This window comes from Suncus etruscus, chromosome 12 (genome assembly GCF_024139225.1).
Source record: "Suncus etruscus isolate mSunEtr1 chromosome 12, mSunEtr1.pri.cur, whole genome shotgun sequence".
Lineage (NCBI taxonomy): Eukaryota > Metazoa > Chordata > Mammalia > Eulipotyphla > Soricidae > Suncus > Suncus etruscus.
The window spans coordinates 80,313,566-80,328,724 of NC_064859.1; the positions used below are offsets into that span (position 1 = coordinate 80,313,566).

General features: G+C 35.1%; 2 protein-coding genes across 2 annotated transcripts in view; one reads left to right on the plus strand and one right to left on the minus strand.

The window, feature by feature from the left end:
* The window catches only part of LRATD1 (LRAT domain containing 1), an 836,105-nt gene that overhangs the window by 693,259 nt on the left and 127,687 nt on the right, over positions 1–15,159 (plus strand). The gene's annotated exons all lie outside the window — the stretch shown is intronic.
* Positions 1–15,159, minus strand: part of NBAS (NBAS subunit of NRZ tethering complex) — a 384,560-nt gene that overhangs the window by 102,255 nt on the left and 267,146 nt on the right. The window contains exon 44 of the mRNA XM_049784877.1: positions 13,741–14,075. Within this exon, the coding sequence (XP_049640834.1) occupies positions 13,741–14,075 (335 nt within the window). The remainder of the gene's footprint in view (positions 1–13,740; positions 14,076–15,159) is intronic.

Genomic DNA, 15,159 nt, shown 5'->3' on the forward strand with positions numbered 1-15,159 from the left:
AGCTATGCTGGAAAAGCTCAACTCAGCAATGAAAGGTACATTCGAATGAAGGATGCAGTTATTAGCCAGATACCCAAATCACACTTCTCTGCCTAAAAAAGAGTACAAACCAGGAAGAACATTTTATGGACTTTACTCTCTTTGAACTTATGAATTTTAAATTTCTAAGTAATTGAACTTTAACTAAAAGGGCAAAAGGATTTGATTTTAGAATGTCAATTTCTCCCTGAGAATTTAATAATGGGAATTTAAATTTGGACCATTTTTAAATTGCTGCCTTGAAATACAAGGCAAATGTTCCACTCTCATTTAAGTACTCTGCTTAACTTTGGAGGAGCTTTATTCATTAACCCAAGTGGGTAAAACTTGAGATTGGGAAACAGAACAGTGAATTTTTAGCTTCTTCCACAGGGAGTCAGTGCAGAATCTCCTGGAAAGTAGAGTTTGGATTATAGTAGCACAGGTTTCACCAAAATATCATAAGTCTCATAGGTGTGAGAGGAGAAGCTTTATGTTATTGGAGGCGCAGGGACCAAGTGCTGACAGATTTGCTTCTGCCCTTCCTGTCACTGAATATTATTATTAGGCCTAATTGCTTAATGAACCAAAAAGAATAATGTCCAACAGACATCTTTCATGGGAGGAGGGAAGGGAGGAAAAGCCTCCAACAAACAGCCAGAAACTATAACAGGAACCTCTCTCCATCTTCAAGTGATAAAAACTGAATGTAAATAACCACATGCATAGGCCAGAGCACTGATAGAGGGTTGAAGGCCAATGTCTTGAATGTGATGAACACATGTTCAGCATCTGGCACCAAGCAGTCATGACTGTATCACCAGGTAAAGTCTTAAAGGCTCTTGAGAATCTCTAGTTGTGGTAATGGTAGTCCTGAGCAATACTGGGGTATCACCAGCAATTCCCTGTAATGCAGGGCATGTACAATACATCAAGCTCTAGCCAAGTTGGCCAAGATCACCAGAAGAACCACAGAAGGAACACCAAGGAGCTATCAAGGAGTACCACTTGAGAAGAAATTCCCTCCACCCCACACACACACACATCCCAACAAACCACAGCAGAAGCCACAGATGAGACGGAGCAGAAGTGTGCTTATTGCCCATATAGGAGAACCCTTGGTGATGCAGAGAAAAAGGGGACCTGCAGACACAGTCCTCCCTATCTGCCTCACCCAGAGGTCAGAAAGGCAACTCTAACCAACATACACCAATATGAAGGTCGTCACTGGGCTGTGAGTGTATGATGTGCTTTTCTGTTTTAGTTCTTCCAACAATATTCATGTTCAATTATTGTTGATATTTATCTTTTGCCTTTATAAATTCTCAAAGTGACTTCAAGGAAGGAAAGAAGTCCCTACGATAAAACAGCTTCCTCAAATTCTACTGCACAAAGGCACCAGGAAAAACACCCCTGTGATTTTCTATCTAGTCCCAGCACTAAATTTGGGGCCACAATGTTTAAGCAGAGGTCCTTAAGGGCTGGAACTTTACAATGACTCCTTCACCCAGAGAACTCTCTGAAAAAATGTCATGAAAAATAAAAGATAAATGTGTTAGCTTACAAAATTATAAAGGTAAAATTTGTAGAAAGAAAAGGTATGCTGCACTGTCACGAACTAGCTCTTCCTATACATGGTGTGACACTGCACAATTCATAAATTCAAAGATAATATAATGATGATATCATGGTGAATAATTATACATTTTCAAATGATTTATAATAAATCTAAACAGCTTGATTAGAAGGGCTAGAGAACTAGTACAGCAGAGAGGGCACTTGCCTTGTACACAACCAACCTAGATTCAACCCTGACATCACATACGGTCTCCTGAGCCCTGCCAAGAGTGATCCCTGAGCACCACCAGGTATAGCCTCCAAACCAAATAAATGAAAATAAAAAGTTGACTACATAATCTGTGTAAAGTAGTCAAAATTTAAGATAGTATTTTTTTTTGTGTGTGTGGCTTTTGGGTCACACCTGGCAGTGCTCAGGGGTTACTCCTGGCTCCATGCTCAGAAATTGCTCCTGGCAGGTACGGGGAATCATATGGGACGCTGGGATTCGAACCGATGACCTTCTGCATGAAAGGCAAACGCCTTACCTCCATGCTATCTCTCTGGCCCCTTAAGATAGTATTTTATGGAATAACCAGAACAAATGATTATAATTTATCTTACAAAAATAATTAGGGAATGGGCATCTATAATAATTGGCATCAAAGGTGGCTGTGATCATATATGAACACTTCACCAAAAAAACTAAGAATTGAGTTTCCATATGAAATAGAAATTCAATTTCCTGACATCTATTTAAAGATCCAAAAAAAACATGTTCACTCCTATGTTCATATGTCTTGGGTACTTCGGTTGGAAACAACACAAATAACTTAAGAACACATGACTGGATAAAGAAACTGTGATATATATATATATATAATATATATTATATCTAGATATCTAGATGTGTATCTCATAGGTACATAGAGATATCTAAATATATAGATATAGTGAATATGTGTACATGTAATACTATTTGGCTACAAGAAAAGATGAAAAACTGCACAGTAGTGTAAAGTATTATGTTGAGTAAAACTGGTCAGGAGAGGAACAGATAAAAAAATAATCTCTATCGATGACTACACTGAAAACTATCATAACAATGTGAATGAATAAGGGAAGTAGAAAGCCTGTCTCGAGTACAGGTGTGGGGGGGTGGGGAGGAGGGAGATCTGGGAAATTGGTGGTGGGAATGTTGCACTGGTGAAGGGGGGTGTTCTTTACATGACTGTAATCATACAACTATAATCATATTTTTAATCACGGTGTTTAAATAAAGATAATTATAAAAAATAATAATCTCTCTCATATGTGGAACATAAAGCAACATAGTAAAGAAACAAATGTCTAAAGGAAATCGAAATGGAGAACTCTCTTTAAAACATGGTGTGGGAGTAAAATAAGTGAAGGAGCAGATATACTGGGACAATGGTGGAGGGTACCAGACACTGGTGGCAGACACTGGTGGTGCTGAAATGTTTTGTAAAAGAAAGCCTTCCTTTAATAGTACTGTAAATCACAGTACCTAGGGGCTGGAGAGAGAGCATGGCAGTGGTGTGTTTGCCTTGTATGAAGAAGGACGGTGGTTCGAATCCCAGCATCCTATATGGTCCCCCGAGCCTGCCAGGAGCTATTTCTGAGCATAGAGCCAGGAGTAACCCCTGAGCGTTGCCAGGTGTGACCCCCAATAAATAAATAAATAAATAAATAAATAAATAAATAAATAAATAAATAAACAAACAAACAAACAAATAAAAAATAAATAAATAAATCACAATACCTAAATTATTTTTAAATGTTAAAAAGCTTGGTGAATAAATCTGTAGATACCTAGAGCAAATCAAGAGTGATGCTACCATGTCACTGTGTTCTTCTATTTTATTTTAAAATGTGCTTCATAAGGAAAAATTACTAATTTTATCTGATATCATTTTGAGTAAGTTTTTAGTATTCTGGAGAGCTGAGATAGACACAATTAAAATATAAAAATGAAAAAGGATAGATGTCAACATAAAATTACGAGCTGAAGTAGGTGCTTTTTGCATGTATCACTATTTTTTATCTGATTGGCCATCAGACAAAGCTATGGTTATTCATATTTATATGGTGGGCATTTTCTTCAAAGAAAACAAAGACATAATGTCACTTCAAGGAAAAACAACTCACAGTATTTCCTGCTGGTAATAAAATTTGAGCTTCCAAGGAAAAATTAAAATTTCAAAAAATTATATGTACAAACTGCAAAGTTGACAAGCTCCCATTAGTTAGAATTTCGCTCACTTGATGATATATATGACTGCACTGATTCTGTATAATGCCAAGTACCAACATTTCAAGTATTTACTTAATTCATTATGAAAGATTGTTTTTCAAATGCCTAATGTATTGTATTGCATGTTACATAAGAGTAGAAAATTCATTTTTTATCCTTTTACCTGTACAACCTATACCAACAATTTGAATGCAACAGATTTCAGAAACATCAATAATGTGATTTGATTTTATATTACAACTGGTATTTGGGTCCTCAAAGACTTCCCAAAATTATCAACTATTATAACATCCCTCCATTTTTCCAAACAAATATCTATGTAATGCTTTCTTCATTTACTTCAAACAGAACTATACAGACTTAATGTAGAAGCAAATAAAAGAATCCAGCTGTACTTAGGAGAACCTATAAATATGATAATCACTCAATTTTTTTCTCTTGGAAATTTATTTTTGAAAATTTTCTATTTGTGGATTCCAATTGTGAGTCTGTTATTGATACTTTTAATTAAAATAATTTCCTTTTTTTTTTTTTTATTTGGGGAGAGGAAGGTTTGGTTACACCCACCAGCACTCAGGGGTGTTGAGAAGCAGTCATCACTTCTGGCTCTGTGCTCAGAAATCGCTCCTGGCAGGCTCAGGAGACCATCTGGGATACTGGGGAATGAACCTGGGCCTGTTCTGGGTCATCCGCGTGTAAAGCAAATGTCCTACCTGCTGTGCTATATCGTTCCAGCCTCTAAAAACAATTTTTTTTAATTTCTTTATTTTAATTTTGTGGTATGATAAATATCAGTGGATACAACCTATATAAATGAATTCTTTAGGATCTTCAATAATATTTACAAGTTATTCCTGCTAAAGCCATAGGAATTTTGTTTTGGAGCCACACCAGATTCAGCCCTGGTTCTATACTCAGGGGTCACGAAAGATATAAGGATTGAAGCCAGGTCAGCTTCAGAACATACTAACTATACAGTTTTTATGGCCCCAAAACTTTAAAAAAAAATGTTCATGATTTTTCAATCTCTGAAAACAACAACTTAAGAAAATCATGTAAAAATTACCTATAATTATTACCGTTCTAGGGACTAATAAAGTAGAAAACAAAAGGATTATCCTGCATGAACTTCTAATTTCACAATAAGTATAATCATCAATTATAATAGCATTATTAAAAAGAAAAATTTAGCCTTAAAATCTGTTACAGTCATGTATGTTATCTTGGTGTTTTCAAAAGCAAATGATATTATTAAGTGGTAGGAGATGATGCTGAAATACAGAGTTTCAACTTGAATCCATAGACCAGCGGTCCTCAAACTATGGCCTGCGGGCCACATATTGTATTTGTATCTGTTTTGTTTCCTCATTGCAAAATAAGATATATGCAGTGTGCATAAGAATTCGTTCATAAGTTTTGTTTTTACTATAGTCAGACCCTCCAATGGTCTGAGGGACAGTGAACTGGCCCCCTGTTTAAAAAGTTTGAGGACCTCTGCCATAGACTATGTATTTGATTCATGTAACAGAAAGTCAAATATCATGCCATACAGTTAAGCAACTTATATTAACATTTTAACATGTTTCAGATACTAACTGTTCATCACAGTGGAAAAACATGCTGCAGCCTTAGTTAAAAAACAATACCATGGGCCCGCAGAGATAGCACAGCGGCGTTTGCCTTGCAAGCAGCTGATCCAGGACCAAAGGTCGTTGGTTCAAATCCCGGTGTCCCATATGGTCCCCCATGCCTGCCAGGAGCTATTTCTGAGCAGACTGCCAGGAGTAACCCCTGAGCACCGCCGGGTGTGGCCCAAAAACCAAAGCAAAGAACAAAAAACAAAAAACAAAAAAACAATACCAGCACTGTGAAGCACTAGGAAATAACCTTTTGATTGTGACTTAAACTGAAAAGGAAACTTTTACTTTTAGTTGATATCATAGTTTCAAAGATGAATTTGTTCTCCTAGATTTTATGTTGAAATCGTCAAAACAAAAGAACAGAAAACAGCAACTAATTTTGTGAGTTTCAGTCAGCATAACAAGGCAAAGGGGATTCTTTGGGTTCTTTCAAGTCCCCACATATTGGTTCTGCCTTCTAGAGCTATGAAAATAGAATAAAAGCATCATTTTCTCATATTATGACTGCTAAAATTCTTAAACAGCTACCTCTCATTCTACATATACATGTTTCTAATAAATGTAATTCATGTTTTAAATCTTTTATTACTACATATTGTATTATAGTATATTATGTTATATAAGACTATTCATTATATGTAAAATATTTTAATAGTAAAATAGTGAATATAGTAAGTTTAGACATATATATGTAAGAAGAAATAGTTTCTTAATTATCAACAGAAATAGAAGTGATGCTTAAAGTCAGAAGTCATACTAGATAAGAAGTCCTCAAAAATACTGTGTAATATGAAGAAGAGGAATTCTCCATCAAACTTTTTTCAGAGGAGCTGGAACAGAAGACCCATATGGAGGAGTACAGTCAATGCTTACTTTATTCTAGGTCAAGAGCACCTGGCAGGATTGCACAATGAGTTCTTCATAGGCCAGAGCCAGTCATGGAAATGCCTTCGCAGTCAACAACCAAGTTATAGATGGTATACCTGGATAAAACATTCCCCTTCTTCCTGAAATACCACTCCTAGGGTACCCAAAATCACCATGCAGAGAAGCCCTCTGCATTCCTATGTTTGTCACAGAACTATTTACAATAGCCAGAATCTAGAAACAACCCAAATGCCCAACAACAGATGAGTGACTAAAGAAACTATGGTACATATATGTGTGTTTGTGTTTCTTTAGTTTCTTTATATATACATTTATATATACATATATATTTAGTTTCTTTATATATAGATACACAAATAAATATTATGAGCTGTTAGGAAAAATGAAGACATGAAATTTGCTTATACATAAATGGACATAACTTATTATATTGAGTGAAAGGAGTAAGAGGGGAGAGTCATAGAATAATCTCATTCATATATTGTGTATAAGAAAAATGATAAATAGTATGGTAAGAATGCCCAAAGATGACAGAGATAAGGATAGAGGACCAGTCCATAGTAGAAAGCTTGTCACAAAGAGCGGTGAATGCAGTTACGGTAGTGAACATTCCACAGTGACAGTGGTGGTTGGAACTAATTATTCTGAACAAGAAGTGGGTGCTGAAAGGGGATAAAGTGATATGCATGGCACTCCTTCATTAGCAGTGGTGAAAACCACAGTGTCAAAATAGGAGAGAGAGAGAGAGAGAGAGAGAGAGAGAGAGAGAGAGAGAGAGAGAGAGAGAGAGAGAGGTAAAATGTCTACCCTAAGGAAGATGGGTATATATATTTATAAAGTGAAACATAAAAATTTAAAAATTCTTCTAATATTAGTTACAAAAACTAATATACAAAATACTATTGCAAATAATGCTTTAATAATTTCGGCATAAGTGTAACATGAAATACTTTTCCTATTTTCACTAACTGAATAGGTGTGAAATGGTTGGAAAAACAATGGACAGTAGATGACCTGTTCTAATTCTATATCGCCTTAGTTTTTACAGGTCAGTATTGGGAAACTTTTAGAGTGTGACATATATGACAGTATGTTCCATGTTGACAGGCATTACAAAGGAATACAAAACTAAAATATGAAGGCTGAAATCACATATAAGCACCTCTCTTTCTCTAACCCAGTGCTTCTTAAATAGGGGGGCGCAAGGCTTTGTAAAGGGGGGTGTGTTTGATCTCGGCAAACACTGTCATAACAAGCTAAGTCCTGTGTTTATGTCTCTGTATATCTCTGGAGCTGAGAGTTGCTGTGTCCTGCTTCAAACCCCGCTTTGAAAAGCTATGCATTGCAAAACGTGCTCATTGTAGCTATTAATTCAGACATCACCTCTGATTAAAAAAAAATCAGCTCAAATTATTTTATATATTTTTGTTTTACAGGTTAGTTTTTTAAAATAAAGATACTATTTACAGTCGCCTGGGGGGGTGCGAAAAATGTTTTCTTCTTCCTAGGGGGGCATGACAGAAAAAAAGTGAGAAGCACTGCTCTAACCACACCAGGTATAAATCAAGCAAATGGAGTTTGACCTGCTTTTCAGCCTATTTTCCTGGATCCCAACTCACTAACTTGGTTTTTTTTTGTTTGTTTGTTTTATTCTGTTTGTTTTTTAATTTCTTATTGTTGAATTGAAAAGCAATAGACCAACTCTAAACTGACACCATTAAAGGAAACAATTTAGATTTGGAGCCAATGCACTTTAAACATTTATATTATCTTCCCTCCTGCATATTCATAATCTCAAATGTCATGCAAATTCAATCCCTGCCTATGTGACATAATAACATTTTGTGAATATTTTCCCAGGAATTTCTACAAATTTTGCTAATGCAAATGACAACTGAATGACTGTTATCATGAGGACAGAGAGGTTCTCTGCTTTATTTTTTCATAGAATGAATACTAAATGCAGGCTTTGAGGCTATTCGGCACTGAATTCTGTTGCCTGAGTAATTGTTTGCTGTTCTTGTTATATACTCTAGAATTAGGTTACCAGTTCTTTCCAAAATTTTGGCTCTGAATTAAACGTGGGTTCACATTTGTGAACTGCACACTGTATGAATAGTTCACAGTTATTTTACATTTTTAACATCATGTACAAGCTGTGAAAACATCTGGTGTTTTGCAAATTTGGGCATATCCAGATGCATTTTCTTCTCCAAATGTGGCCTTTGACAAGTGCAAGTTGTATTTTAAAATGAATTTTATACTTTGTGTGTGTGTGTGTGTGTGTGTGTGCGTGTGCACATGTGCAGAACAACACTGTGATTTCAAACATATATTTAATCTAAATATATCATCTCTACATGAATGAGTGTCAAAACTTGTCAATTAGTGAAATGAGGAAAAATATAAGGGGAGAATCAAGATGTATAATTAATTTTATATACATCTATCTTACTTATCTACAATTTTGCTGAAACCATCTCACTAGAAAATTGGCACTTTAGAAAGTTTACAGTAAAAATATCATTGTGTTGAATATTTTACCGTCTTAACTAGGCGAAAGCACTACCATAATGAAGGGCCCCATTCTTGCTGGGTCAGCTATGCATCCTTCCCTCAGGAAAACTGAACATTCGTGTATCATCAGTGTGATATAGATATTCAGGTAGTTGGAGGACAAGATAAAAGTACGTGATTAAGAAATCAAACTGTTTTTCGTATATGTAAAGCCCTAAGTTTCAACCAAGGAATCCCAAAAATTAAAAAAAGGAAAAAAGAAATGAAGCTGATGAGATTGTGTTATAATTTAAAATCATTGAACTCAAAACCTAATAACTAACATACTGAATGAACTCTACATTCAGCTCCTAAACTGAATCATGAATAAATAATAGCTGCTGGAAAAGTCCAGGACTGTCGGTTCACCTCCACATACAAGCTCACAATTAGCATAAGCTCTGACTGGTCTTATAAAATATTCAGAACCTCCCTCAGCCTCAGGAATCCTCAGAGCAAAGTCCCTCAGCTTGCTAGCTGCTATCTGCCAGCCTCATAGGCCTAAGGTCCAGTTCTGGTTTCCAATCTCCCCAACTGAGTTCATTCTGTTCTTCCAATACATGCCACCCACACTACTAATAGTGACTTGGACTTTGAGCCATTTACTTGTAGACTGGAGATTCTAAATCAATATTTGCTGGCTTCTTGTCTTTTCACAGTTTTCCAGATACATCCCTATTCAACCAACTTCAGAGTTCCAGGCACAGCTGGTGCAGACTGCTTGGCTTGAACAGAAAAGGCTTGGGACTCCCTGTTCCCACTGCTCTCCATGGTTCCTTTAAGGATAACAGGTCCCTTACTTTAGCTGCTTGTTCTGATTTCTGAGAGGTGGTACAGTTCAATGATTATCAAAAAATATCCTGATACAAGGACCAAAATGTGGCTTCTTTACTACCAAATTAACTTTAGTAAACCTTTGTTTCCTGACCTACTAAAATTGGGTTGGTGATGATCTAGTTGTATCAAGGGTTCCAAACTTCTTCCCAGCACTTTACTCATGGCCTATGACTTCACCTTGGTCTCCTGAACCAAGAAAGCCTTCTGCCTGCCTCTTGGACCCAAAACATGTCCATACAGATAATTTAACTCCACCAATTGTAACAGTTGTTGGGTTTGATATCTTGCTTAATAATGCTCTATGCAAACAGATTATTGAATATTCACCTGCAAATTTACTGAAATAGCTTAAGGGCAAAAAATTGTTAAATTAATGCTTGCTGAAAAATAATGAAATAGATCAGATCTCAAAAAAAAACTGTAAATATGAAGCTCAAATCATAATACACACAAATCTGTAAGAAAAATGGGGAATTCACTTACTCTGGCAGATAGGGACACTACTCCCAAAAAATCATCAAGCTCAAATAAGCCTCAAGCTTCATCAATGAAGAACTTATCAAAGCTCCATGCAATGACCATGGAAATACAGCATTCACTGAAATAAAAACTCAACCAACTCAAAGATGAACTGATCTAAGGTATAAAAGAATACACACAAATGACGTTGAAGGAGTTTGAAAACACAATAGTGAGTCACAGCAACAGAATTCAACATGTGGAGAATTGTATCAGTGATCTGACAATAATGAAGTGACAAAGAGAGGTACAAGAATAGAAGATAAAGTAAGATTTGTGATATAAATAACAGCAAGAGGAGTAAGTGAAACATAGAAATACCAGAAGGAGAGGAAAAAGAGAAAGGGGAAGATGTAATAATCAAAAACTTTCCTATCTCTGGACAGACTCAAGAGTGCTAAGAATAGCAAACAAAACAAACTCAAAAAACATTAAGACCTGTAGTAATCAAAATGGTAAAATCAGAGGACAAAGATAGACAACTTCAAGCACCAATAGAAAAGAAAATCCTCAATTACAAGGGAAACAACATAAAAGAATCACAACAGACCTTTCATATGATGATTTACAAGTAAAAAAAGTGGAATGACATACTGAATGAAAGAAATAAACTACCAACCTAGAATCCACTATCTTGCAAAAATATCATTTAGACTTGAGGAAGGAATAAGAACATTTTCCAGACAAACAAGAGCTGGTAGAATCTGTCACAATTAAACTAATCCTATAAGTATTACAGCATTGGTAATTACAGAAACACACACACATATACACACAGCAATAGTCTTTTATATTATTAATATCTTGCAATGTAAATGGACAAATCACCCTTGAAAAAGGTTGAATATATCAGAAGAGAAAGCCCATTCACCTGCTTTTTAAGGAAATATATCAATATTCACAGAATAAATACAGATCCAGAGTGAAAGGATGGAAAACAATCATACAAGTCAATGGAAAACAATGGTCCCCCGTGCCTGCCAGGAGCTATTTCTGAGCAGACAGCCAGGAGTAACCCCTGAGCATTGCCAGATGTGGCCCAAAAACCAAAAACCAAGAAAAAAAAAAAAGAGCATAAATCAAGAAATAACACCATCAACGTTCATGCACCAAATAGGACAACAAAATTCATTAAAAAAAGACATAATAACGGAAACACAAAAGTGGGAGACTTCAATAGCCCATATCTGACACTAGACAGATCAGCCAGAAAGAATATTAGTAAATAGACAAGAATCATAAATGAGGAGCTAAAAGAACTGGTATTGTTCAATATATTCATATCTCTTTATTCCCCAAACAAGAATATACACTTTTCTCTAATGCATATAGAATGCTTTCCAAGATAGACCAACTCAAACATATATAAATCTATACATATAGATACTGTACAAAGTATCTTCTCAAACCAAGTTGGATAAAATATCCAACATGTGGAAACTGAACAAAACACTGCTTTTATTTTTTTTGATTTCTTTGTTTTGGTTTAGATATTGAAGTTATTGTCTCCAATTTTTTTTATTTTTTTTCCTTTTTGTGCTCAGTTATGTTTTTATTTCAGGACCGTGATTATTATGTGGTGCTTGTCTTTTTTGGGCTTCTCCAAAGGTGGAGAGAGTACCAATACACAACCCAGCATGAAAGTATAAAAGTACAAATCTCAGGAGGGAAAGTACAGGCTACATGTGCTCAGGCACCAACATGGGGATGGCAGTACAAGTGCACAGCACCAATGAGAGGCCCAGGGAGCACATGTTGCTTGGACAAATTCTTAGAATCATGTAATTTCCCAAAGCTAATTGAGAAAGAAGTAGAAAGCCTAAATAGATCAAACACAAGTAATAAAAAATTGAAATGGTAATTAAGAAATTATCCAATGCACTGGTGAAGGGGGGTATTCTGTTTATGGCTGAAACCCAAACTACAAACATACTTGTAATCATGGAGCTTAAATAAAGATTTATAAAATCAAACAAGCAAAAAAAAAAAAAAAAACTGTCCAAAAACAAAACTCCCAGTTCAGAGAGGTTCACTAGTGAGTTCTATAAAACCTTTCCTCCTTAAGCTCTTCCAAGATATTGAAGGCATGAGAATTCTTCCTATTCTTCCTAACACCTTTTATGAAGGTAACATTACATTAATATCCAAAGTATACAGAGACACTTCCAGGATAGAAAATTTCAGACCAATCACTTCTGATGAACATCAATGCAAAAATCTTAGCTAACCAAATCCAACATATATCCAAAAAAATTATGCATCAAGTGGTATTCATACCAAGGATGCAAGGATGGTTTAGCATACATAAACCACATTAATAAAAGAAAAGGAAAAAGCATATCCCAATAGGAGTGATCCCTTAATACAGAGCCAGGAAAACAGGAGTAACCCAGGAGCACTACTAGGTGTGGCTTCAAAACCAACCAACAAAACAAAGAAAAATTCTTCTTTTTTAGTTATAGCAGTGGCTATAAAATTGAAAAACCTAATTATTAGCTAAATTATTTGAAAATGAGATTCTATATAGATGTCTGAACTCATAATAAACTAATTAATTGGTGTAAAATTAATTAGTTAGTTAATTAATCATTTGAATTACTTAGCACTGAGAATACAACTTTGAGATTACTATAAAATATTTCAGAAAGAGCACAGGGTAGTCTTCCTTGTGGAACTGGGAGGAAGAGGTTGCAGGAAAGACGGGCAAAGAAAAATTAAAAAAAGTAAAGACAATAATATTCAACAATTGATACTAGATGTTGAGATTTTTCTATGAGAGAACATATCTGGGCTCAAAAAGCGACACTTTGTGGTAGTGACTAGACAAGAAAGTGAGATTGAGAGAAGAACACGTATTATTTGTTTGGAACTGAGATCAGGCAGTAGATTTAAGTAAGGACCTTGACTTGAGTATGAAGCAGATCTTAGATAATGTAACCTAAACTCTCATAAGTAAATAGCACCAAGTTATAACATATAGTAACATGTAGTAAAATAATACTCATATGAATAATTTCAAGGATGACTCGGTTTAACCAATGTCAGTTTGTTATCCTACTTCTGAATGCAGAATTAGCCACATGCAGGGAATGTGACTGGGAAACTGATTATATATGGTTCCTTCCAATTGTCTGTCATCAAAAAATACAGCAAAGTGTTCACATAAAATAAACATTATTATAAGACGTGTTATAAGAAGCATAATGTGCACACATTGTATACATTTAAGTGAGGACAATTGTGACATGCTTAGACTACTTGCACATCTGTGATACAGGAAAATGATTTCCCAATTAAAACACTGTAAGCTTATCAACAAAAAGAAAGAAAGAAAATGCTCAACATGTAACTATTCCCATTTCAAGAATGGAAATAGGAACAAAATCTTCAGAATGTAAGAGCAATTTTCATTTCAAGTGTTTGGTCGACCATAAGCTATCTTTTATTTACCTTAGTCACAGCTTCTGGAGAAAAAGTAATTGCATCTAACACGGTGATGAAGTCTTTGGGGTGGAGGCGATCCAAGTATTTCGTGCAGACATCATAGGCATGAAGCCACTCTGGTGAAGATGTAGGGACTTGTTTAATGAGGTGAGGGTCGCCAGTCCAGAACAACTTCTGTAACCAGATGGTGTAAAGTGAACTTGGAGAAAGCATCCGTCCATCCTTGTCAGGGATTTTGGGCACAAGTTTGGAAATAGATAAGATATTCTGACTTGAAAGAACTGGCCCCAGGGCTTCAAGAGGATTCATGTTTTCATCTGTCAGCTTTTTGTAATTAAGACCTATTGGCCAGAGGGGAAAAAAAATCAAAAAGCACTTCATTCCAAAATACACATACAAACTCTTTCAGCATAACTAATGAAAATATTATATTTGTCAATGTGATCATTGCTTAAATTCTTTCCACTTGCAATAACCCCTTTCTGCCTAAGAAATTTTAAGTGACCCTGAGTTATACAGGCATATAAAACAGGTAGTAAAGCCAAACATTTACTACTAATAAATCCTAAATACAAAAAACTTAAACAAATATTTAAATAGTTGAGGGATTCCATGTGGGGACTCTATCCACAGTCTGAAACATTTGGTAAATTAATTTACTTTTATCAGTTATATAACTCTGACCTAGAATTTCTGTCTACTACTTTAACAACTACCCATTTCTACAGATAACTCAACTTCCAGAGTTATAATTTTCTCTTTGTAGCTGGAAATACCAACAATGTCTTACTACTTAATCCGTCCATGGAATTTATGTTTTCCTCTACCAATGCACTATAGAAACTACATATTTAATTTGCTAGCAATCCAGCATTTCATCAACTTCATGAATGCTGGACTGAATCTTCTTTTTCCTCTGTGTCTAGTTTACTGTCTAATTTAGTTATTCAGTAGACAACTGATAAATTGAAACAAATTCTCAAGACTCTTATAATATCAAATGACTAAATTTAAAATTGCATTTAAGTTATAAAGGACTAAAGGATGAGAGGTATTAATATATTACATTCTTAAAATTATGAGAAAAATTGATATACAGTATCATTCTAAATATTTCCAAAATTTATCAGGATTCAAAGACTCTTATTTAAAGAGTTCCACTCATTCTTTAAATATTTAGTTTTCACTAACTTGAAATATGTCAAGAGCTTTATTGTAAAGTGTCTCAAACTTGTCCTTTAACTAGGTAAAATAAATTTAACTGTAGTAGGAAAAAAGACCTCTGAAACCTATGGATTTAAGTATCAGATCTACTGAATATCACTGTGTGATTAGGTTTATTATTGTATCAGTAAACCACAGGACTGGTATTTTAATTCAATCTGGAAGAACAGTTGGTATTTTGTTGTTGTTTTTTGCTTTTGT